At 45.2% G+C, this 26,857-nt stretch overlaps 1 protein-coding gene across 9 annotated transcripts in view; it reads left to right on the forward strand.

Moving 5' to 3' along the window:
* Positions 1-26,857, forward strand: part of ATG13 (autophagy related 13) — a 391,361-nt gene that overhangs the window by 3,162 nt on the left and 361,342 nt on the right. For all 9 annotated transcript variants that reach the window (XM_086959657.1, XM_086959658.1, XM_086959659.1 and 6 more), the window contains exon 2: positions 17,012-17,093. In XM_086959657.1, coding sequence (XP_086815783.1) covers positions 17,025-17,093 — 69 coding nt within the window. In that variant the 5' untranslated portion in view covers positions 17,012-17,024. The remainder of the gene's footprint in view (positions 1-17,011; positions 17,094-26,857) is intronic.

Raw genomic sequence — 26,857 nt, forward strand, 5'->3', positions numbered from 1 at the left:
CGATGACCTTGGCCTGGAAGGTGAGCAGAGAGATGGTCTGGAAGTTTTTGAGGTCTCTAGAGTTAGCCTTGGTTTTTTTTCAGTAGGGCGTTGATCTCGGCATGTTTCCAGCTCTCCGGGAAGGTCGCGGTCTGGAGGGAGAGATTGATGACGTTGCGCAGGTGGAGTGCGACGGAGCTGCTTGCTTTGTTGAAGACGTGGTGCAGGAAGGGATATGACGGAGAGCCAGAGTGGAATGTGCTCATGGTCTTGAAGGTGTCATCGGTGCTCACGCTGGCCCAGGCTAGCAGGGGTTGATGGTCGATGGTTTGCGGAGGGTCTGTTGTGTTGCTATCTGTTGGGTTTGTCTGGGTGTTGAAGCTGTCGTGGATGTCTGCTATCTTGCGGTGGAAGAAGGTGGCGAGGGAGTTTCACATGGCTTGTGACGGCGAAGTAAGTGGTCTACGACAGGGCTCTGGTCTTGGACCCGCTGTTCAATCTTTGAGTGCAGTAGAATTGATAGTTCAGTTATGGTTACTGGCATTTCCAGCAGTGTACTATGCCAGGGCTGGATCGTGCCACATGTTCCAGAAGAGACTCCAGCGGATCCAGAACACCTCAGCCTGACTCATCCTCGACATCCCACGGAACAGCCACATCTCCGGACACCTGAGAGACCTGCACTGCTCCCCGTCAACAAAAGAATCACCTTCCGGCTCCTCACCCACGCACACAAAGCCCTACACGATCAAGGCCCGAGCTACCTCAACAACCGAATCAACTTCTACGCTCCCAAACGCCACCTCCGATCTGCCAGCCACGCCCTCGCCGCCGTTCCACGCATCCGCAGAGCCACAACAGGAGGAAGGTCCTTCTCCTACCTGGCCGCCAAGACCTGGAACTCCCTCCCGGCCGACCTGCGCCTGACCCAAGACCACCTCTCCTTCAGGAAGAAGCTCAAGACCTGGCTGTTCGAGCAGTAACGGCACCCCCCTCCCCCTAAGCGCCTTGAGACCCTACGGGTAGGTAGTGCGCTCTATAAATGTCATTGATTGATTGATTGATTCATAAAGAAGTGTGTGATGTGATATGTGCCCATATGCTACATTTTCAAGATAAGCATGCATGGTGGTCTACAAAGTGGGTAGGGTTTTTAATCTAGTTATACTGAGCTGAATAGGGATAAAGCAAAACAAATGATTTTAGGGTAAAAAGGGTGAGGGCAGGAGTTGGTTCATTGAAGTTTAAAGTTGAGAATAATTGTCGGTTCTTGGCAGCTTTGGCAGAAGGTCTTGGACTTCATCACTACAGATAACTTGTGTGTAACATAAACTGGGGAATATATATGGATGTCATTCAGTAACATCAGTGAATTGGGTTATGAGTCAAAAGATGTCTTTGCTGTCATGTGGCAATCCAGTATATGTTCCACTGTGATGTTAGAACTCGCATGCATGTACATGGTCGAAGATGAACATAAAGTCAACGAGTAGGCAAGGAAGATGGCTGGGTTTGCATGCGATAGTCACAAAATCACGAATGCTTCGAATGGTCGTAGAGCCATTGAAAAACAATATTAAGTCCCTCATTCTACAGTGAGAAAAGACAGTTTTTATTCAGTACACAAATTGAGAAAATTATTGACCACCGGTCTAACCAGGAGTGGACTTCCCAGGAAATTCACCCACAAACCAGCCTCTATGATGCTCCTAGTGATTTCAGAAAACTCCAAAGCTACTTCTAGGGATATGCAGACACCTGAGTGTCGTAAACCTTTGAATTAAAGGTCCTACAATTGGGAAAAGGCTTAATACTAGCAACTTTCCTGGAAGGGTCATCAAAAGAGCATCTGTTCTGTGCAGAAAGAGCTTTTCTGCATGGTGTATGTTTTCAAAACAGCACCTGAGTGAATCGCAAGATTTTTGGAACAATGTTCTTTGAACAGATAAATCCAAAACGTAGTTTAATATATTTATTTGTTTCAGGACAAGGGCCATACAAAATTACATATTATAAAATATATTAGGATTAAAATAAAAACCTAGTAATTACAGAAGGAGAAACAAAATGCAGAAAACTATTTTGTCTAAACTATCAAATGTCAGCCCGAACCTCAGTTTACCCACTAGTTCCAGGTCTGGTCTTTTTCCAAGCACAATAGACAGACACAGTCCCTTTTGGAATAAACGTTCGGAGTCCGTTCTTTGGCAGGGTGATTAAGGATCGGAACATGTTCTTTATTGTACTCTAAAAACAAAGAGCGAAGTATTATTATACTCTTTTCCTGGAGGCGGTATGAGCAAAGGAGTGTAAAATAGAGCAGAATAGCAAGTTTAGGAAAAACCAAACTGTGCATCGGCAAAAAAAACTCATACCTGGGATCTTTCATGGTGAGGAGGGTTGATCATTTGGGTCTGCTTTGCAGACGGAACACCTGGACGCCTTACAATCAATGAGTCCACAATGAATTGTTCTACGTACCAGGGTAGTCCAGAGGACACAGCTAAGACTTAGACGCAAGTGGGCCATGCATCTGGGCAATGATCTATGACAGAATTGCTGAAAATGAAAATATTCAGGATTTTGGAGTGTTTAGTCAAAGTCCATCCTTCAGCCTTATTAAGATTTTGTTGCGCACCAGACTCAAACAAAGGCCCTCAAACATCAATAAGGTTAAGCAGTTGTGTAATGATGAGTGGAACAGCATTCCTTGCAGTAGATGAGACTGAACCTCTTGCATGTTACCTTTTCTTCAAGTGATTGCTTCTAAAAAAGGATCCATGCATTACAAGGTGCACTTTCCACACAAGTCCAATGAATTTCGGCTGATCTTTTTGTTCAATAAATGATGACCAGGCACATTTTGGGTGTGTTGTTAGATACATTCATCACTAAATGCAGGTCATGATGCTTAGCAAGCATCTGTTTGGAGGTGGTTACTATGAGAATGTCTGATTTTTCTGGTAGTAAACTAGAATAAAGGTTAACTTGTAGCTCGGCCAATGATTTAATGTTTTTTAATCATATATTTATTGCCATTGATGGTATCAAGAACAACTGCATAAGTAATTGTACCTTTTTATGTCGAGCCTAGCGCAGCGCTCATGTACTGCTCTACTCTACTCTAGGAGATGACCTTTAGAAATTGGTCTGCTCTTTTCCAATCACTCGTGTATGTAGCGGCATCCCCCTTGTGGTAGCAAGCAGCGGCACGTAGGGGCCTTAAGTTTGTAATAAGCTTGGCCGCTCGCGCTTTACTCTCGCTCCCCTGGTTCTGCCTGTGCTAACATTATAATAGTTTTTACATGTAGACAATGATGTTAACGAAGAATCAACAAAAAATGAATCTTTAAAATGATCGACACATTTGATTAAAGGCTGTGTTCGGGAACATGTATTTTGGGCGGTCTTAAACATACATTGCAGGGTGGCTTTATACTACGGTTTTCAGTGGTTTTTCGAGCTGGAAGTTTCCCCGTTTATTTCATACGCACATAATGCCTTCTGTTCTCGCCAGAAGGAATGTGTTTTTTACAGATCGAGGGCCATATTGGAGGTTTTGAGAGAAGGAGCTGGCTCAGGTAGACTCCAGTGAATCAGATCAGTGGAATGGAAAAGTCTAGGAATTGTTCTCGGTGCTGTACAAGCTCCAGAGATTTCATCCGAAACCATCTATTGCTTAAACGGGGTCTGTTCAAATGCAGCAACGAGTCTGTTTAAGAAAACGTTACTAATTATACGTGTAGCAGGAAGCAGGCCACAGTTTCATCGCAGTATGCCATGACAAAAACTGCGCCGGCACGCGTATCTTCATCTTTTTGGCTCTTCATCAGCATTACTCAAAAACCAAAAGCAGAAAAAGACTGAACTTTTAGCTCTTTCATTTATTTGGAGGTGAGGGAATTGCTTCCGTATCTCCAGAAGCACTGTGTATAATACATATATCGAGAATTCAGTGAGAAATAGAAACGGGAGGCCAGCGTTAAAGTCTGCAAATAAAGGCTTTTTTTCTGTCAAAAAGGTTGTCAGTACTGCATTTGGAGCTTGGAGCTGATTTCATTTCTCAAAGCATTCACCAAATCAGTACTCCTTTGAAATAATACTGTTTCTCCTGTTTACTGAAAGCGTTGTTTGCCTTTGCAGCAGAGGGATCCTCTCTGACATTGCTACAACGTGGCACTGGGAAATAGTAACACGAGGTTTGTGCTACAGGAGGGTACACGAAAAAGTTAAATGAAAGGTAGCCTACAGGCTTAATTTTGTTTTGTTTGCAATCTCCCTAACAATCACCCACATAGCCACCAAGTACCATGACTAGTAAAACCTGTAAATGTTATAGCAACCAAGATATTGTGCTGCATGGCTAAAAACGTATTAGGTCCCAAAGTCGAAACCTATTGGTTATGCGAATGCTTGCTTCTCTTACAGCCATGGTCCAGGGCTGTCCTACTCAAACTACAGCCTGGGGGCCGCTTGATGTCCTCCTGACCTTCACATGCGACCCTCTGCTGAACAACCGCACTGGGCTGCTGTTTAGTTGAGAGAGCGCTAACTTTCAGAAAGATATTAAATAAAGGAGCAAGCGTTTTGTTTATAAATAACTGAGGGAAAGAAGCAAATTAGGTATCCAGCACCATCTAGCTTTAGCAACAAATAATTTTTTTAGGACCTTTTGCAACCAACGTGTATAATAATGACAAAGTCTATTTATAATTCAAAAACGTTTATTTCATTTACATGACCATTTGAGTTAGTACATCAAATTATATTAGTGCAATGAGAAGCAATTTTATGAAAAGTAATAGTTTTCAAAAAAAGGAACATAGAAAAACATTCATGCCTTCGTCGACCCTGACAAGAATGCCAATAGTAAGCTAAGAGGAAAGTCAGTTCTCACGTTGAACCCTCTGGGTGTCCTGAGTTGTTGTTCTACATGGACAACATTATAGTTTATTAAATCAAACACAAAAGAATGTTTTGTACAGTGCTTATCGTGAAAGCATGTATTTCAGGGTGCTCTTGCATATGATAATGAAGAAAAGGGAGGCAAAGTAAAAGAAAACAGTTGTCTAGGATCACACAATTTTGGTCAATTTGGGACTGATAGTACGTTTTTTGGTTTCACATTATGCAATTCTATTTTATTTCAAACATCAACTCTACCGATGGCAAGTAACGAAGGCTTACCTCAAGGTGTGGTAGAGGGATAGCGAATCAGATACTGCATAACACAATCTATGCATCTTCTAGAGATTATAGGTTTATTTAAAAGCCAGTATGGAATTATACTTTCAAAATATCTCCATTACTCACTAATTACACTATGTACATGTTTGCTTTTTCAACACCCACCTTACTGCCACCCCAACCCTGTAAAGCAGTGAAGTAGTGTGGCTCACTGGTTAGAGGCGGCAGACCCGAGAGCAGAGGACGGCCCGGGACCAGGGTTCGATTCCCGGCGCGGCAGGTTTCTGGATCAGGGTCAGCGGACTCGATAATTCTCTCGCCTCGGTGCCCACTCTGATCAGCGATCACACTCGGCAACTCTGGGCATTAGCTTGCCTCATCTTCACTAACGGCCCCACCAGACCGCCGGGGATGCCTGGTCTCACCCTGGAGATACCCATTAAGGGACCATCTCTCAGGGAAGCCAGGAAGGGTTTCGCAGTGGTCGAAGCGCCTTGGGACCCTACGGGTAAGTAGTGCGCTATATAAATGCCTATACACATCCCACCACGCCGGCATCAATGCTGCCCTCGGGCACACTTCAGACCATACTTTGTGGCCTCAGCGAAAATGTTTGCGAGTACACATGGGCCAGGGTATCAGACAGAATGATTTATTTATTTTGAAGGGTTTATATGGCATGTGCAATCCCCTTGGGGTTCAAACAGTAATTCAAGTGCATCAACCTTTCACACCTCTTGCCGTTCAATCTCATCCAGTACTTTCTTTCGACCCCCAACTCCACTGAAGTTGGAGACTACACCTACATGCAGTTGAAAAGACCTTTAAAGCTCTATTCAATACTAATTGCATCCAATATAAAAAGCAGTTTATGCAACTGCCCCTTTTCTCACCGAGACCTCACTTCTTCGTCTATAAAAGACATCTCTACTTGGGAAAAATTTAGAGTTTGCGGTCTGCACTTCTGCTGAAGGGAGGACTAAAGCTCTATCTGAAAGCCCTGTACCGTCTGAAGTACCCAAGGGTTTTGTGTCAAACTCTTTCACTTGTGAAGAAACAAAGCAATTCGGCCTCCCACCAATACTTCCCCAGCTTGAGTAAGGTTTACCTGTATAGGAGGATTCGCTGGAATTGTTCTGTCCTCTATAACCGCCTCAGTTTTGCTTGCTTCTTCCACCTCGGTTACGGTTACGAGTGGGCTAGAAATTTGAGAGGTGGGCACCGCCACGTCCTCGTTGATCAAAACCTCTGGATGTATGGTTATAAACTCGACCAGTCACTCGACTCCTGAAGCGTCTGGCCCTGGTAAAAAGGCCAGTGTGGAACACCTTTTTAATAGAAGACTGGGCTTTGTCTAGGACCGAAAAGGTAGCCACATATTTACCAAGTTCCTTGACCGATTTGTCGCAGAATAACAATCCGTTAGCTTAACTGCTTGCTTCAGCAGTGGCCATATCCGCCAGTTGCCGGTCGATTCTCATTAAGAAGGATCTTCTGTGCTCAGTCAAAAAGGCGCAATTCGCGTTGCCCAAACAACATAAGGCTCTTTGTGCACATTCCAATATTTCAGTTGGGTCAAGGGGAGTATTGAGCTCCGACCGCTTAATCAAGAATCTTTGTGAGGGGTCCAGAAACGTCCAATAGCTTATCTTGGCATCCTCTTCATGCTCTGTCTCAGCCCTTCTTGGGGTCTTTGGCCAACTTTTTACGGAAGGTTGCCATATTGGGGTCTATCTCTGGTGTCTCTGTTACTTTGCCTAAGAGGGAGGGTCTAGGACATTCCGATTTAAGAGTAGTGCGCACTTCGAACTCAAAACCCTGTCTGAGGTTCTCTTGGACGTAATGCGCCACCTCCACGTAAGGCACCCATTCCGTCAAACTCTGGTGAATGATATTTTTTGGATCAAATAACAGTTTTTTTTAGGGTTTTTAGAGCTCTCGTTGTGAGTCTTACGTTTGCGCTTTGTTGCTCTGTCAGGCAATTCGGTGTCTTGGTCAGAATCTGACGTCTCTGGCGCGGCAGGAGAAGATTCCTCTGCCTCCCCCGGCTTAGAGAGGGAAGAATTACCTGAAGGCCCAGTAGGTAGGGAACCGCCATAGCCATGCTCTTTGGGGACAATGGATGCCACCTTGGATACAATTTCTGCCGAGGAATGGAATAAGGGTTCACCCAATGATTCATGGAAAGGTAGTTTCCCATAATTTTTTAGAGGTTTTGTGAAGGGTTGCAATGCCTTAATCAAAGCCCTGTTAACTGAGCGGCCATTGTGGCAGGGTGACGCTCTAGTGCTCCACCAGCAGTAGGGTACTTAATCTTTAGTATGGCGCTGACGCGCAGAGGTGGGCAAGCTAAGGCTAAGACTACGCTAGCTCCGCACTGTAATTTGAATGCAATTCGTTTTTAACCTTTAAAAACGGCACTGTTGTTAAAAGCTTCTTATCTCCTACCTGCATGGTTTTCTGTCGGTACTCCCCGGGCAACCGCACCAATGACTTGCTGTTTGTGTGGAGGGAGCCACGATCTTACTCACTTCCTGGTGAGCACTTACAGAGCGGCCATTGTGGCAGGGTGACGCTCTAGTGCTCCACCAGCAGCTGTTTATATAATCACAACATGGTGCAGTGGATGCGAGCAAGCAAGCCCGTCTGCGCCCGTCCGCACCAGGCCGGGACCCGGGCCATGCCCCTTTGCACAGCGATCAAAAAAGATTCACCCCTACCCAGTTGTTGCTGCTCCGCACGAACCCCTAGCCTAATTGCAATCACCTGAACTCAGAAGGAACCACTACTACATGCACTGGCTGTAATTTTGCAGTCCAAACGCACTTAGAAGAATTAGGTAATGCCGCCACTGTCCCTCAGCATAAACATAGCCACAATAAACCCAAGTTAACCACCTCGAACAACTTCTCTTTTTATAACATTAATTGCCGCTCCCTCCCTAAACACCAGGTGGACATCTTTGACCTTCTAGTGGACCAACACCCAGACGCCATCTTTCTCACCGAGACATGGCTTCATGGCGGCTATGGCCCTGACATAGCCAGAGCCCTTCCTCACAATTATGCTATTGTCAGGAAAGATAGAGAAGATAGGTTGGGTGGAGGGATCGCTATTATTTAAAAAAAAAATTGTAGCTGTAAATTTGATGAGCTACTGGTCCCCGGATGTGAAGCAGCAGTATTTAAACTTATCCTGACCCCTCAATTCACCTTTTCTGGAATGCTGGTTTATCACCCCCCCAGGCCGGCAAGCACATGGACCATTAATTTCCCCGACCTCATTACTCCTTTCTTGTTCAGCTCAGCCAATTTTACTAATTTAGGAGACCTCAATTGTCATCTAGAGGACCCCACTTGTACTACCAGTAATACTTTTATCTCTGATCTGGCTGCTATGAACATCCTACTTCATAACAGCGGACCTACCCACAAAGCAGGTCATCTCCTCTATCCCATTTTCTCGAACCTACATTGTCCAGCAGCAACCCCAGTGGGCTGGACCGATCATATTTTGGTAGGCTTCAGTATCGAGGCACCTCGTCTACCCTACATCAGACGTGATGGCGGCGCTAAACTGTCCAGAAACTGGAAGAACCTTGATACTGCTAACTTCAGTTGGTTTCTCTCCGCTAATGTCCCCATTTTTAAAAATAATTTTGCTCTTGACCTGGTGGCTTTTCATGACTGGATTCAGTCGGCATTAAACATCTGCCTTCCTACTACCGTCAAGAAGCTAAACAATCATCGCCCCCCGGCACCCTGGTTCTCTGACGAACTAAAAGACCAAATGTAATAATTTGGAATGGCAGTGGCGAAGGATTTATGAGCCCGAAGATAAAACTGTTTACCTCACCGCCAGAAGGACCTACCATTCCCATTGTAAGTCCGCTCGAGCCAACTTTGTTTCATCAACCATCACCCAGGCTAAAAACTGCCCAAAAACCTTATTTAAGATGGTTAAAGAATTAGCGGCCTCTGCAACCAATCAGGCACCTCCCAGCTTAAATAACACGAAATGTGAGGAACTGGCACAATTCTAGTTAAATAAAGTGGAAACAATCTACTCTGCACTGGCCAGCTCCCTCCCTCCCTTTCACACCTCTGCATTAAGTAATCCGTGTCCCATCCGACCCAATATCTGAAGGTTGTACTACCCTTGATCCTGACCACACACTTGATACCTGGCCTCTTCTGGACATGATGACACTTACTCAACTCCTTAATAAAATAAAATCAGGATCCTCCTGCGATTTACTTCCCGTCACAGTCTGACAGCAAATTGAACAACCATCACTGTGTTACATCCTTGACCTTCTTAACGCTTCTCTTGGGGAGTCCCTTGTTCCTCCAGATTGGAAACATGCAATGGTCGTCCCATTATTAAAAAAAACCTAATCTGGACCCTGCGATTCCCTCAAATTACCGTCCTATTTCACTTCTCCCTGCACTCTCAAACATTTTGGAGGGACACATCAATGGTCCTCTCTCCAGGTTCATCGAAACCAATGAGCTTCATCACTCTTCCAAATCCGGCTTCAGGACAGGTTACTCTACGGAGGCCACACTTTTAGATATGACTGAAATGCTCCGACAAAACCTGGATGCAGGCAGAACCATGGCCCTGGTATTGCTGGATCTCCGCGCGGCCTTTGATATGGTCTCTCATACCGTACTTATTAAGGCCCTCCGCTCCTCTGGGGTTACTGGGATGGCCCTAAACTGGCTTTCATCCTTTCTCTCCAATCATACCTTCCAGGTCTTTTCTTCTACTGCTAAATCTAAACCCTACTCTTCACCTTATGGGGTCCCACAGGGCTCAATTCTCAGCCCCCTACTTTTCAACATGTTCGTTAGACCTCTGGCAGTATTGGTAGAAGACTCCAGGTTGTCGCTATTTTCATACGCTGACAACACTCAAATTATCTTCTCCCTTTCAGCAGGTAAGCCTTCCGAGCCATCTATCCTCAAAACAGGCTTAAGCAAAGTTATGACCTTGATGAATGCCAACTTTCTAAAACTTAATGGCGAAAAAAACAGAGGTTCTGGGCAAAGAAAGATCTCTGGGGCTCCCAACATTGGCCTCCAGAAATGGGTTTGCTCCTGCGACACTCAACCCAGGCACGCAATCTTGGTTTCATCATCGACGATTCACTATCCATGCGTCAGCAAGTCACCAAGGTTGCCGCTACCTGTTTTACCATCTTAAAATGGTTGAGGAAGATTGCGTGGATGCTACCTACTCATACCCAGCGTACCGTAGTCCAGGCCCTCATTACTTAAAGCCTGGACTATGGGAACATCCTCTATCTGGGCGCTAACAAGGATGTAACACGCAAGTTGCAGCAAGTCCAAAAGTCTGCTGCTAGATTACTATGCCGTGTTTCCAAAACTGTTTCGGCCTCCAGGCTGCATGGGACCCTCCACTGGCTTTCGGTGGAGAAACGGGTCATGTTCAAGGCCCTTACTTACATGTTCCGCATTAAGCATGCTACATCTCCCCTCTACTTACAACGCATAGCTCATCTTTAAGTCCCTTCGCGTACTCTCCATACTTCCACTCTTGCAAAATTCCAAGTCCCTAAGACAAGACTCTCCCGTATGGGAGGACGCTCCTTCTATTACTTGGGTCCTGTCTTATGGAATGTCCTGCCCCTGTCCCTCCGTTCACAAGCTAATCTTCTCATGTTCCGCAAATCTCTGAAGACCTGGCTCTTCGGTCAGTAGTTCTTCCCTGTTTCTTGCTGTTCCCTCACAGCGGCAGAAACCCTTTTTGGGTATTTGTTGCGCTGACACATACATTTTATTAAATAAAATAAAAAAAATAAAACTGCACCCTGTATGTGTGAATCTAGGGCTTCTACTAACTGCTCCTCTATTTGGTGCTCGTAAGGCACCTCCACGAACGCCGCATAATCATTCTAATCAGCCCGTTGATCATCATCCTTGTCGTAGTATGCCATCTTCCTAAGAGAGATGTGGAGGAGCTTCAGGGAAAGAGCAACTCAGGGGTGACCCAAGTTCTTCAGAACAAAAGGATAAACTTGCCTATAAAACTGACCTGTAAACTAAAACTATTTGTTTATTATTATTTTATTGATTATGGAAGGAGCCACCCATTGAAAAACTCCCAGGAAAAGCCGTGTCTCGTTTAGTCAAAGCAGCGCATCCCTGAGGAGCCGATCGGTAGATCTGCTCGTGCTTGCGCATATAGCGTAGCAGTGAAAAGAGGACTGTCTGTCCCGTTCCACTAAATGCCATCGATACCAGAGTCGTTCATAAATACCGCTGAACGAGGTCCCACATACTTAATAGTCATGCAGTATTCAAACAACAGTAACAATATGCAAATCACATAAAATGAAGATAATGTCGCATATTCTTAACTTGCAGCAGCAAAGACAGAGGAGGGACAATGGGATTCAGGACATTTATCCCCATTTGGGGAACTGTGATTGGTGTATACAAGGAGAGCAGGCCATCCTGGTTATGCTGTTTAAAGTTCATTGGCTGCTGTATTTGCTTCAGTAAAGAAAGAGAAGCATCATACGAAGCCTCCGTGGACTGCCATGGAAGTGCTCATAGCTGTGACTCCGCCCGTCCTTGTAGATGCTACTCGCAGACTTGTCACAAGGACCTCCCGCTCTGGGACAAGATTCTACCTGTTTACAGGCGAGCCTCTGCACCGCTCCTCAGCAGGGTAGTGGGGGCGGGGGGGGGTCCGTGCCGCCCTTAGCAGAGCTATATCTACACTGAATGCGCAGATCGCTCCCTCTGCCTGGTGCCTGTTTGGTGCCCGCTGTGGATCTCAATGAGTGGCCTCTCACCGCTTCAGGAGGTCACACTCCAGGCTTCTCCCACTGATGAGGCATCTGTCCAGTATGGGGCGGACCGCAACGGGAAACTGGTCCTGAGTAGCTCCCCTGATCTGGGATGTAGTTCCACTGGAGTGGAGCCCATGGGGCTGGTGTGGTCACTGCTTTCAGAGACTCCATACAGGGCCATTACTGATTGGCTTTACGGCTCCCTATCTAGGAGTATGGAGCCCGGCTGAGTATGGAGCCTCCCTGAGTCACCATGAAGGCCTCTGATTCTGGAGAATGTGCCAGGCATTGACATTGTTGGTGTAAAAATACATTTCAAATAGCTAACTTGGAATCATTGTAAAATGCTGTTGAGTTTTCTTAACCCGAGTGAAAGGGACATAAACGCACAGACCCTCCTCGAGATGCAAACAATAGTGACTTGTGACATTTCACAAATATTCTAACTTGAAGCATACAAACGCCAAAATCTATCTACCACCCATTCCCTGTTACACGTTGTATCCATTCAATATAAATCACAACAAGCATTGGCATAGCCAATAAGTCTCGCCTTTGGGACCTTATAAGTATTTAGTCATGCAGCACAATATCCTTGGTGCAATAACATCAACTGTTCGTTTAAGATGTGTGCATTATATTTCATATCCGTTACCTGTAGGTGAAAGGCTAACAAAATAAGTTACAGAAGATGTTGCTTTCAGTCATATATCTAACACTGTCCCCTTTGCAGCTAGTATCACAGGTCCCATGCTTTTCGTTTTCAATAAAACTTATAATCCCCTGTGCCTGATCAGTGTTATTAGAATCCCAGCCTCGCTGTACATTAATTTCTGCTCACTTGCTCATCCTATTGCGCTTCCAAAGTTTTATGTCTCGGCGTCCTTCCACCTTCCCCACAGTGTTCATCTACTGCAGCCTGGCCTCCTTCGGGGTGGGCTGGAGCAGTGAACTCGCTTGAACAGTGCCCTGTGACCTGCTGGAGATGCAAATGCAAGGATCAGAAACCTCCAGCAAACCACGGGAGCTAACACGTCAAGGCCACTCTAAAGGGGCAGCCCAGAATAAAACACTGCCTGTTACGATGCTGCCCTTCCAAAACTGGTGGAGATGGAAGTCTGGATTGATATTCCTCCCCAGTACGAGAGCGGTCATAGTTCAAGAAAGGGGGCACACTTCCTACACCAGTGTGGGCCAGTAAATCTAGTGACTGTAGCTGCCAACCTTGAATCACTGCTGCACAAAGGTTCGAATCCCGACTTCGGCTCAGCAGCATGTGATTTGGGGCAAAACACGTATTCTCTTTGTGCCCAGGAAATAATGTTAACGTAAACTGGTTCTGTTGTAAAACATTCCAGTGCCCTAGGCTCGCGCTATAAATGTACTGTAAATAAGCTTACCACCAAGCAGAGAAAACAAAGTCAGAGGCAACTTGGAAAAAGTCTGGAAAATAAACTTCGAGAGCTAAAAAGGGCTATGATACTGTCTGACGGGAACCAGAAATAGCAAATGAGTTTTCAGCAATAAATTAACCAAAGATCACAACAGCAATATCCAGAAGGAGGGCTGGGAGGAAGGCACAAGGATGAAAAGAGCCTGACTGAGTAGTGAGGAGTGTGGAGGGCAGGATGGAGGAAGCGGTGAGGCATCGGGGAGAGACGGATGAAATGGAAAGCAGATCGTAATCCAGGTCAGAGGACAGACAGATTTTGAAGAAGAAAGGGGGGGGCGAAGGGGACCGCTGTTGAGTGTGGCTCAAAAGGCAATAGACAGCAGGAGAAGGATTGGCGTGAATCAATACAACGCAGAGTTGGAGACCAGGAGGAGTGCAGGGCTGAAGGAGACTGCAGACACTTGCACTGATGCACTCCTAGTGCACGTGCAAAAGTAGAAAAAACAAAACGTGCAGCTGCGAATAGGGGTGCACTCGCGACTAGTGCTTGAACTGCGGTTCAAGCACTAGTCATCCCTCGAATAGATTACGGCAACATCGCCCTCTGCGGTCTCCCCTGAACTACTACGGCACCCATAAGAGCTTCTCTAAACGCAGCAGCGAGACTCATCACTGGATAAAAAAAACACTCACACATTTCCTCTGACCTGAAATTGCTGAACTGGCTGCCTTTTGAAGCCAGAATACACTTGAAAATCGCCTGCATGACGCACAAGGCTGTCCACCTGAGCTCACCCGGATACCTCGCTCAGAAGCTGACGATTTCTGGAGGCTCCAGAAACACGAGAGGCACAAACAATCTTTTGCTAAAGCCCCAAAAATTCCGCAAGGAAAAAACATATAAACGCTCCTTCTCAGGAATGGCACCCAGGATCTGGAACTCACTCCCCCCTGATACCAGGCTCATCTCCTCCACCATACTTTTTAAGAAAGAAGTAAAGGCTATCCTCATGGCTAAATACACTTGAATAATCTCTAGGAAAGATTTTTACAATTGCTGAACCATCCTGTTCTACTGATCTTTTTGCAATTTTGTATGACTTGTGTTACTGACTTACCTGATTGTTTACGCTACCACCTATTTTTATTTGTATCACCATTGATGTATTTATCTGACTACGCTCCTGCATTTACCCTCCCCACCCCAATTGTTATTTACTCACATGTTGTACCCCTCGTCTGTAAAGCGCTCTGATATCTGCAAAGATCTTGTTTGCGCTATATAAAACTTTCAAAATAAAAAATAAATAAAATGAAAGTGGAGATCTGTGGTGGGGGAGAGAGGCACGCAAAGCGCCTGCCCGCGCATATACGCTCAAGGTCATGGCAGCATCTGGCAGCACTTTTTTTGACCCCTTTACTAAAAGTCGAGCAAGCAGCACATGACGCGCCCTGCTCTGGGCACGACCTAAAAACTATTAAAACCACATAATTAACACCGGCATAGGCTCCTAAAGGCTAAAAATATACTGATCAAAAACGCTGGTCTATCTATACATCGTATTACATTTCAGTTCATGATATCCTACCTCGATTGTTTTCCTTCACTTGAAAACTTTCCAGTGAATGATAATATGCCTTGCTTTTTCTGTGATTATGACGAACAATGCATATTAGTACACATCTCTGTGTCTATTAGTGTTAAAGAAATACACTTTTTTTGCATTCCGAAGAGACTTTATTATATTTTTATTAAGTAGCACAGAAACCCATCCTTGGGTGTGTTTGACCTTTGAACAGTGGTATGTGAAGTAACCGTAGATGTTGTAGCATCCAGGATAATGTGCTGCATGGCTACAAACGTAAAAGGTCCCAAGTGCCTGACCTATTGGCTGTGCCAATGCTTGTTATAAAAATACTATGACGTTGCAAATGCTGGCCTAGTCCTAGTACTTTTTTAAACTAGTTTAAGCCACGTGTCTCAGCAGTACAACATAGCTACAAAACATTGCCAAAGAAACAGCTCGCATCAGTGAGACCTATTGGCTTTGCCAATGTTTGATTCTAAAGCCTGGGACTTTCCTCCGTCCCATACCTATCGTCATCTTGGTATTTCACATTTGACAAAGTGGATGACAAAGCCGCTTTCCTCTAAAGTTCATGTCTCATTGCTGATGGAGATTTATTTTCTTAAGTTTTAGCATTTCTATTTGTCACCGGTTTCCTCGTTACTGTTGGGGTGTTTAAGAGCTGTGCCCCACTGGGTCTTTCACTGAGGCGATAGGATGGCTACTATTGTCATGCGCCTTCTTGGGAGATTTTGTGGCCATCAAGGTTCCAGAGGTGCTGAATGTTATTCATGGGTGGATCGCCTTTCTGAAATCTGTGTTTATCTCTGTTGTTTGACCTTTTTCAGTTTTCTGCTTTGAAACCTTTGGTTTGATTTATGTTGTCTTTAGGCACTCCAAGCTGCCCTACCACGGTTGCAGAGATCCACAGTCTAATTTTTTTAGCCAAGGGGTTTTTAAACACTAAACACCTGGATGGGTTGGGGAGGCCGCTGCTTGGCATACAAGTGTCTCTTGAGAATGTTTCATGCTTTAGAAGGATAGCCTCCTGAAGCCCCACCCTCCAATGGCTCTGAGGTTACAGGGTAGACACAGGTCCCTGGATAACTCAGAAAGGGACAGTAGGGCCCATCTGCCTGTGCTGCACAGCGAGTCGGGAAGTCCCTGCAAGAGGAATGTTTCATGTTTTGCCAGAAGCCCTCTGCCATGTTTTCAAAAGACTTCCAACCCACTTTAAGTGCGAAAGAGTCTCTTCGGAACGAAGGCTTGCAAATAATTAAACCTACATGCATTAAGACTGCTTTGGGAGCACAATTGTGCTGAATAAGCCAAATGACTTCAGAGCTAGAGGCGCAGAACTGTCTTTGAAATAAATTCCAAAGAATAATGCCGTGGCCTAGAAAGAAAGTTGACATGATGCAGGTGAGTAGAAGGGCCTATGGCCATCTAGTGTTACTGAAGGCACTGCTGAGTGGCTGCACGTTCACCGAGGTGTGATCAGACCATAGCCGCTTCAACTGAGTCAAGCAAGGATAGCTACCAGAAGCAAACTGCTCTGGCAGTAAGAGATGCCAGGCATTGCTGGGAACACTCCGGGGTTGTAGAGCAAGCCGGGAAGGCAAGGAGCAATGGTCAGTAATTCCAAGTGTTGATAGTTCCGTAAATGGCCATTTTGAGTTGGTAATATCACAGTATCCACCAGGAGCTGACAGTGGTGCTGCAGGTGCAGTGGCACAGGGGCCCGTGGTTCTGAGGGACCCACTGCACTGTGATTCCTTTCCTTTTCTTGGCTTGCATGATGGCCCATTGCTGTGCTTCTTGTGTCACTGGAGCTTTAGCTGAATGGATAATGGATGAGAGTTCTTCTTCTCTGGCGCAATTGCCTTGTGGCCACACAGATGAAGCTTTGTTGTGAAAAGTTGATGGAGGCCAAGCTAGTATCGAGGACCTTGGTACAGACTAGCATGTCCCTCAGTTTCTGTCTGGTAGAACCCTACACATTGTGATGCCTTACACCGTTGATTGCTCTATGAATGAGAATATTATTCTGCTTCCATATAGATTTCCTGATGCCATGGACAGTGATCTCAATGCCCAGGACAGAAAGGACCTGGACAAGTTCATCAAGTTCTTCGCCCTGAAGGTGAGTGGAATTTGTCTGAGAACTGGCCTAGTGGGAGTATGTTACATTTGTGAGAGTTGGAGGAAGCCGACACTGGCTTCTCTGAGAGTTTCAGAAATCTGTGCGTATCATGGCAGCTCGAGAAGTAATGCCTCTCTTTCTGTGTTTGATGAATCTGTCCAAGTCAAGCCAGCTCGAGAAGTAATGCCTCTCTTTCTGTGTTTGATGAATCGGTCATGGCAGCTCGAGAAGTAATGCCTCTCTTTCTGTGTTTGATGAATCTGTCCAAGTCATGCCAGCTTGAGAAGTAATACCTCTCTTTCTGTGTTTGATGAATCTGTCATGCCAGCTTGAGAAGTAATGCCTCTCTTTCTGTGCTTGATGAATCTGTCATGCCAGCTCGAGAAGTAATGCCTCTCTTTCTGTGTTTGATGAATCTGTCATGCCAGCTCGAGAAGTAATGCCTCTCTTTCTGTGTTTGATGAATCTGTCATGCCACCTCGAGAAGTAATGCCTCTCTTTCTGTATTTGATGAATCTGTCATGCCAGCTCGAGAAGTAATGCCTCTTTCTATGTTTGATGAATCTGTCATGCCACCTCGAGAAGTAATGCCTCTCTTTCTGTGTTTGATGAATCTGTCATGCCAGCTCGAGAAGTAATGCCTCTCTTTCTGTGTTTGATGAATCTGTCATGCCACCTCGAGAAGTAATGCCTCTCTTTCTGTGTTTGATGAATCTGTCAAAGTCATGCCAGCTCGAGAAGTAATGCCACTCTTTCTGTGTTTGATGAATCTGTCATACCAGCTCGAGAAGTAATGCCTCTCTTTCTGTGTTTGATGAATCTGTCCAAGTCATGCCAGCTCGAGAAGTAATGCCTCTCTTTCTGTGTTTGATGAATCTGTCATGCCAGCTCGAGAAGTAATGCCTCTCTTTCTGTGTTTGATGAATCTGTCATGCCAGCTCGAGAAGTAATGCCTCTCTTTCTGTGTTTGATGAATCTGTCATGCCAGCTCGAGAAGTAATGCCTCTCTTTCTGTGTTTGATGAATCTGTCCAAGTCATTCCAGCTCGAGAAGTAATGCCTCTCTTTCTGTGTTTGATGAATCTGTCATGCCAGCTCGAGAAGTAATGCCTCTCTTTCTGTGTTTGATGAATCTGTCCAAGTCATGCCAGCTTGAGAAGTAATGCCTCTCTTTCTGTGTTTGATGAATCTGTCATGCCAGCTCGAGAAGTAATGCCTCTCTTTCTGTGTTTGATGAATCTGTCATGCCAGCTCGAGAAGTAATGCCTCTCTTTCTGTGTTTGATGAATCTGTCATGCCACCTCGAGAAGTAATGCCTCTCTTTCTGTGTTTGGTGAATCTGTCCAAGTCATGCCAGCTCGAGAAGTAATGCCTCTCTTTCTGTGTTTGATGAATCTGTCCAAGTCATGCCAGCTCGAGAAGTAATGCCTCTCTTTCTGTGTTTGATGAATCTGTCATGCCAGCTCGAGAAGTAATGCCTCTCTTTCTGTGTTTGATGAATCTGTCCAAGTCATGCTAGCTCGAGAAGTAATGCCCCTCTTTCTGTGTTTGATGAATCTGTCATGCCACCTCGAGAAGTAATGCCTCTCTTTCTGTGTTTGATGAATCTGTCATGCCAGCTCGAGAAGTAATGTCTCTCTTTCTGTGTTTGATGAATCTGTCATGCCAGCTCGAGAAGTAATGCCTCTCTTTCTGTGTTTGATGAATCTGTCATGCCAGCTCGAGAAGTAATGCCTCTCTTTCTGTGTTTGAGGAATCTGTTATGCCAGCTCGAGAAGTAATGCCTCTCTTTCTGTGTTTGATGAATCTGTCATGCCACCTCGAGAAGTAATGCCTCTCTTTCTGTGTTTGATGAATCTGTCCAAGTCATGCTAGCTCGAGAAGTAATGCCCCTCTTTCTGTGTTTGATGAATCTGTCATGCCACCTCGAGAAGTAATGCCTCTCTTTCTGCGTTTGATGAATCTGTCATGCTAGCTCGAGAAGTAATGTCTCTCTTTCTGTGTTTGATGAATCTGTCATGCCAGCTCGAGAAGTAATGCCTCTCTTTCTGTGTTTGATGAATCTGTCATGCCAGCTCGAGAAGTAATGCCTCTCTTTCTGTGTTTGATGAATCTGTTATGCCAGCTCGAGAAGTAATGCCTCTCTTTCTGTGTTTGATGAATCTGTCATGCCACCTCGAGAAGTAATGCCTCTCTTTCTGTGTTTGATGAATCTGTCATGCTAGCTCGAGAAGTAATGCCTCTCTTTCTGTGTTTGATGAATCTGTCATGGCAGCTCGAGAAGTAATGCCTCTCTTCCTGAGTTTGATGAATCTTTCCATGGCATGCCAGCTCGAGAAATGATGCCTCTTTTTCTAAGTGTGATGAATTTGTCCATATCATGCCAGTTGAGGAGTTTTGCATCTTTTTGAGTGTGATCAATCTGTCCAGCACATACGAGCAGGACCCTCCGCTTCTCTGCGGTCAGTGGAATCCACCCAGCCACCCCCATTCAAAGAGGATAGCTGACCTCTGAGTGTTTGACGAGTCTGTCCTTGCAGACCGTCGCTAGTGGGAAGACCTGGTTCATTCAGGCCAAGTAGTCTGTGCAGTTGCAAGTACTTGAGACCTGGAATCTATGTTTTTCGGAGGTCTTGATGTATCGGTCTAAGCCTAGTTCACATGAAGCAAACCACTTCTATTTCTGAGTCTTCGAGCAGTTGCTCATGTTGATTTCTCTCAAGTAGGAGTAGTAAGAGAATCTGTTCATGCCAGGACCACTCAAGCAATATCCTGTTTTCACATGGGTGTTTAAGGAATATCCACTTACCAGGCCCTCCATCAAAGGAGCACTGGCTTCTTTGAGGGCTAGCCAATACTGCCCACGACCAGCTTTCGCATGGTTGATCCTCTGCTTCTGTGATGGTAATAAAAGTGCATCTGTGGCGCACCCTGCTAGGTCAGAGCATCTGCATTCCTGAGGGTCATCGGAATATGTACCTGATAGGCCCTCACACATCCAGCTTTGTAGGTTAGAGGTATATATGCCATGCCAGTCTTTCAACTCAGGACACATGCTGAGAGTTAAGAGAAACTGTTCATGATTGAAGCATTGGCTTCTTCGAGGGGCAGCACATTCTAAACTCCCGTACAGCGTCTGCCTCTGAATGCCACCTACCTTCCCATGTCCTATGCTTACAGCGCAGTCTCCATGTCATTTTAGAAAAAGAACAACGGTGGAGGATTCCCAACAGAACAGCACCTGGTCAAATATTCTCCCAAGATTGGTTTAGACCCACACTATAATACATGGGACAATATGTGTGCACACTTCAAAAACACCCACCGTTACAATGTTGGTTCAAAACATGAACTATGAAATACTTTAAACAAGGTCAAGGTGCACCACTTCAGAATTTACAATAACTGATAACTTTGATGAGGTTAACAGCAATAATCACATTAGTTGTTACTTGTGTTCTTTAAGAGTTCTTTTATTGAGTTCAGTTGTAAGTAAAAAAACACACACAGGAGCTACAGCCGACGCGTTTCGTCCTCTTGGGACTTCTTCAGGGCAAAGTGAAAGATAAGATAGTGTCCTTATATCTTCTCCCGTGGCTATTAGGGTGCGTAGAAATGTCTGTAACGTTTTATTATGCTCAAAGGGGCATCCTGTTGAACAAATAGTTCTCTGTGGAGGAATCTCGTCTGTCCGAGCCGTTCTTATTATTAGGCGGTATATATCTATTTGTAGTCTGTACTGCCAAAACTCTCTTGGAAAGGTATTTCAATATTGTACATGTAATTCTCATCAAAATATAGATGATGGTCCAAAAAGAGCTGGAACCAGGGTAGTAGATATTGGATGTAGGTTTAGTCTGACTATCTATTGTTGTTGACTTGTTGTAAGGGAAATGTATATTAATCCTTCTGCTTAGGCACTCTTAATAAAGTGAGCTAAGGCGTCCCCTGGTTCCTAGATCAGCCTGCAATGCAACATCCTCCTCCGTCAGGTAGCAGTCTCCATGTCATCTAGGTTAGTGTGTAAAAGGGGAACTATAGTGAGTTCATTTGTGTTGTGAGACTTCTTCAATTGTATTTGTTTCTTATCTCAATCTGGTATCCGCCACAGGTAAATGAGAACACAGCTCCGGTTGGATAGCTTTGAGCATTCTCAATGGAGACTGTGCATAAAAGTTGCATATTGTCAAAAGCCATTGAATTAACCTGGAGATTGTAAGCGGAGTCGTGGTTTTGTGGCTAAGTGGGTCAAGCTGATGGGATGGCCTTCCTTTCAGAGCATGACCTGTTTTATAGTCTTTATTTTGTGGATCTTGAAGTTGTCAAGGCCTTAAGTAGAATGATATGGGGGTAGGGCAGTGCAGGTCCATGTTTTGCTGTACAGATACAGTCTACACCACTGCACTATGTTAATCCACTCTACGCCTCTCTCATCTGCCCTGCGTCACCCTAATCTACACCTCTCTGCCCTGCACCACTGCACTCCGCCCTACGCCCCCACTCTACGCCTCTCACTTTACACCTTCCCACTCTACGCTCCTCCACTCTACTCTGTGGCGCTCCGCTCTACTCTACTAATACTTTACACCCCTCCACTCCAATGCACCCGCAACACACTTATCTACAACCCTCTACTCCACTATACAACATTCTACTACGCTCTACGCAACTCCCTCTTCTCCACTCCAAGCACGTCAACCCCTACTCCACTCTGCCACTCTACTCCACCCTGATACTCAACACCGCTCCACTGTGCCACTCTACTCGACTCTGACACTCAATGCCACTCCAGAACCACTTCCTTCTAGGCCACTCCGTTACTTTACTTCACTCTGCCCCAGCCAGTCCGCTCTGACAATCAATGCCACTCCACTCTGACACTCTACTCCCTCCATGCCACTCTCCTTTATGCCACTAGCTTTTATCCATGCTGAACATTATCTACGCTGGTGTATAACATGACAAACACATTGGCGAAGCCAACAGTTCTTGCATAGGTGATACTTATTGGCTTTGTGAATGCTAGTTAATTATGTGCTATGCGTTCCGCTTATACTTCTTGAGTCCTTTCTCCTAATTCTAGTCCTGGTTCCTGGCCTTCTCAGCATGAGTTTAAATTCCTCTTTAGCTTTGGAACTTATGTGTTCTTCACTGGGGCAGGCACATTAGGTGCGTGGCTTCCATCTTTTCCTACCTGCTCCAGTAAATCTGAACAGCACTGTAAATGAGGAAGCTTTTTTTTGTTTGTTTTATTTTTTTGGTCATTGATGCGCATTTTTCACTACAATAATGTTTCTTTGGCTAGATAAGGACGTGAGTGCCAAGCCAAATGATCCTGTAGTGATTGGGATCCACCCCCGGTCTCCTAACTGCGAAACACTCCAGAAGCCTCCTTAGTCCAAAAATAGGTGCACACTAGTCCATCCATCCCTGTGTACCTTCAACGTTTTTCCCAGCAGGCGGAGACTGTGTGGCAGAATCTCCTACTTGACCGTACTCAATTACCAATCCTTGTCGCCTCTTACTGGACGCTTGCAAAAATGTGTCCCCGGTGTGGCAGGCATCAGCTCTGCTGCTGGCTCTACGGTTGTCCAGGTCTGTGGCATGGATAGCCGCATAGGTTTCAGCGACAGTCCCCTTGGGGAGAGGAGTTGGCTTAACGGCTAGGGCGGACGGCCTCGAATCTGGGGAACTGAGTACAAGTCTCGGCAACGATGCTGAACATCCTGTGATTCTTGGCAAATCACTTAATCTCCCCGTGCCTAAAAAAATAATTAATGTGTCCTCATTTAACGCAACTGGTGCCATGTAAAGTGCTCTAACACCCGATACCTTCGGGTCAAGTTCACGTGTATATAAAACTGTTTAAAAAAAAACAAACAAAAACTCTAAGCTGCTGTTGGTCACTATTTTTCATGACAGACCGACCCTGGATGGCTGCCATAGTCCTTCAACGCGCTGTGCAAGCTTCCGCCTCTTCAGCTTTTCGAATATAAGCAACATTCCTGGCCACATTGAGCCCCATGGTGACTCGTGGTGTGTGTTTGTGAAATAGCGGAGGAATGTTTGAGTTGAAGCTCATCACTGAAGCACCATACTCCCTCCGATTCTGGCTGCCCCCCCCCCTACGTATTCCCCTTCCTACTTTTCAAATATGTTGCATATGATCTGATCTTGCCTCTTTGTTAGCATTGAGAGATATGCGTGCGCTTTAGGGATGGTAACTGCTGCTGTGATTGTGGATAGCCTATTTGGATTTTGGTCTTGAGTCCCTAGAACAGAGGTAAGGTACATTTTTATTGTACGTGACTTCTGACAACACTAGGTATGCATCAGTGGACAACATAGACCTACTAAAGCCAATACCCTCTCAATTTCATGTTCTTCGCCATCCAATATCTCAACCACAGAAGGTCAAGAGATTACTGTAAATGGCTTTAAGAGAAACATCAGCAAGCTGTTGAGGGACGACCCACAGGGAACATGCAAATACATGCATAGTTTTCTCGTGACACTGCTAATCACTTATGATTGAGTTTTTATCTGTGCAGGCGTGTCCAATGGATTAAACCCCATACAGTACTAAAGCCAGGCAGTGTATAGTTCACTTAGTCTGTAGTGGTAATTGATGCGGCTAAATCCAAAAAAGATTGTGTGGTACCCAATAACAACTCTTTTATTTGGAGCAATGCCTGTACAAGGCTGCAGCTGCTCGGAGAGAGACATTTCTGGACATAGGGCCAATCATGAAGAGCCCCTACATATGATTGGGTACAATACTCCCTAAGGGGTGCAAAGTAACCCACAAATTTGAAGCAAAAATATTCTCTGTAATCCTCTCCACTGAATAGAAACTCATGAATACCTTTCAGTGAATCCTTCTGCACTTCCCATGTCCTCCTCTTCTTCTGGTCATACCCATAACAGTAAAGAGACCCCCGTAAATACGTTGAATGGCCACTTGCTGATCCATGTGTTCCTCCTGGTCTCTTACGCAGCGTTCATTTTTACTCTCCTTGCTGGAAACTGCCCTCAGTGGTCAAGTTTCTTGGCAGGAGTATTTGACTCCGCTTGATGATTTTTCCTCACACCATACCTGCATCTCATCGAACACAAATATTCACCAGGCGATTTTATTATACAGATAGCATTGCCTGATCTCAGATCCCAGACCACAGCATGTGTATTGCATTCGGTTTTTCCTGACAGACATTAAGTGTAATTGTGAGGGTATTTCACTGGGTCCTGAGGTAGTCAGTGGTCACCGGGCAGTGTCTGTGGTGGGTACATTTGTTTACCTCTGGCGTTCGAGGTCCTTGTGGACTATTACACTCCTGATTGGAGCGCCGAAGTACTTCCTGCTTAGGCTTGATTCTCCGAGGTAAGCCAGGCCAAGCACTCTAAGAGTTGGGTGGGAGTAGGTTTGGTCCTGGCACACAATAGTACACAGCAGATAAAACTCAATCTCAGATCAAGCCAGCTCTGCTAAAATGAATAGTAGTTCTTTTTACATATATCTAATGGTAAAAAGGAATACAAATGTCAAAAGAAACAGCAGCCTTCTTTATACTCCATAGTTAATGGAAACATTGATGATTCACTAAATATTCCAAAGCTTCAAGTGAGCTGTGCTAGATCTGTCCTGTGTTTCATCAGCCGTAGGCGCAAGGAGAAGGCAACTCATTGAATTTGAGCCCAGCTGGCTGATACCGTGTCTGCCAGAAATGTTCCAAGCCACCAAAGTGCTGAAGGCCCCAAACCACACAACCGAAAAGCTACCCTGGCTTCCCCCCCAAAGAACTATCATCAGTTTAGGATGTCCACTAACTGAACCAACTCCAAAGCTCAGTGTCCATTTACCAGGGCCCTGTTTTCCTCCCCTCTAAGAGGGACGCTCCACACAGTCAGTTGTCTCCTATTGATCCCTAAAGGGAGAAAGCAAATTACTGGTGTTGGAAACGTCTTGGTGAACACAGAAGGTAGTCATGGGTGAGATATGGTTTTGGATTATATTTAGTGAAATGCTGGTCTTATTCGAACGTTTCTGGTGACACAGAGCAGGGCAGGGATGGCTCCTTGAGCTCAGCAGAAGGATGTGAGCTGTGAGCATCATTTTTTACATTAAAGTGGCAAATTCTGCTTGGCAGGTCTGCTGGGTTTGCATATAGCTCTGGGGGGCACACTTGAAAAGATGGGAAAAGGTTCTTATGTATCCATTGTCTGGTTCCTGGAAAACCCTGCTTTTGTTTTATTGTGGGCACATTGGCTGCCCAAAACTGGATGTCAGTGGTCGATGTGGGAGGACACTCCACGACCCGCACACAACTCGAGCTCTCAAAGCCCACGTTTAGTGTTGCTTAGGACTTTCACCATCTTCAAAATATGATTTAAACCACAAATAGTTTCCGCCCGGCAACAGTCCACCTTTTCCAGGCTATGTCCATAATTCTTGTCATCTTTAAATGTTTTTTTTTAATTAGGGATTCTAGCAGACTGCAGAATATTTATACCATAAACCATTGCCTGCAGAAGTGACCATTCTGTAACTGTTGCCTTTAGCAGATGAGTAATAGAAAAATTGTTGCCTATATCAGATACATTATGCTAATGAACTTGGTTCCAGGAATCCTTGCCAACAGCAGAGGACTGATTCCGGCTGCATAGGCTATATGTCAAAAGTCGTTGCCCACAGGGCAGGATTTATGTCTGTATCATTGACACAAAGTAGCAGTTGTGCGTCCAGGATTTCTTTACAACAGCTGAGGAGTAAAGTGCAGAATTATTGCTTGGAAAATGAACTTTTAGTGTCTTTCAGGCTAGAACCAACACCCACAAATCTTGCAAGAAATCTACGGATCATCCTATATGATATACAAATATAGGATGATCATAACAGCTGAAGTCAACGCTGTGTACACCTCCTGCTTCCACATCCTACGCACGCTGTTAAAGATCTTCCAATGGCTGCCTCAGAACACCAGACTCTCCATTGCGCAAGCACTCATTACGTGCAGGCTGAACTATGGCAACACACTCTATCCTGGAATCTCCAAAAACTCCTACACAGACTCCAGACGATCCAGAACATAGCTGCAAAACTCCTCCTCAACCTGCCATGCTGCACCCACATTACACCGCACTTCAGAAAACCTCACTGGATCTCCATTCAAAAGCGCAGCCAATTCAAACTTTTCACACACACATACAAACCCCTACACAACATAGAACTAGAATACCTGAAAAGCTTCATACACTTTCACCAATCAACCAAACACCCACGCTCTGCCTCACTCTCATTAGCACACATTCCCTGCATCCGCAAAACCAAAACTGGAGATAACTTATTCTGGAATGACTCCCTCAAAACATCCGAGCCTCCTCTTGAGTTCCGCAAGAAGCCGAAGACCTGGCTCTTTATTTAAACCCCTTGGGAACAACACGCCTCCCCAAGCGCCTGGATACCCCTTCGGGTGAACAGTGTGCTCTACAAATCAACATAACATAATATCAACGGAAAAAGGCTTCTATCTAGTTTTTTCTTTTTTATACTTCTTAGTTGCGGCCCGACGGTCTACTACCTGCTGAGGGGCTGAGATCCACCAGAGATCATGCTCGTGTCTGCAAGTTGAACGGGGTGCAGATTGTGATGGCATTGTAAACGATGCCGCTGGTTTTGGAAATGGTGCATGCCAGCAATGGGAGCCTATGGAGTTTCATCAAGATAGCGGTGAGGTGATCCCATATTTTCATGCACTGAATGAGGCC

This window comes from Lissotriton vulgaris, chromosome 2_2, assembly GCF_964263255.1.
Source record: "Lissotriton vulgaris chromosome 2_2, aLisVul1.2, whole genome shotgun sequence".
Lineage (NCBI taxonomy): Eukaryota > Metazoa > Chordata > Amphibia > Caudata > Salamandridae > Lissotriton > Lissotriton vulgaris.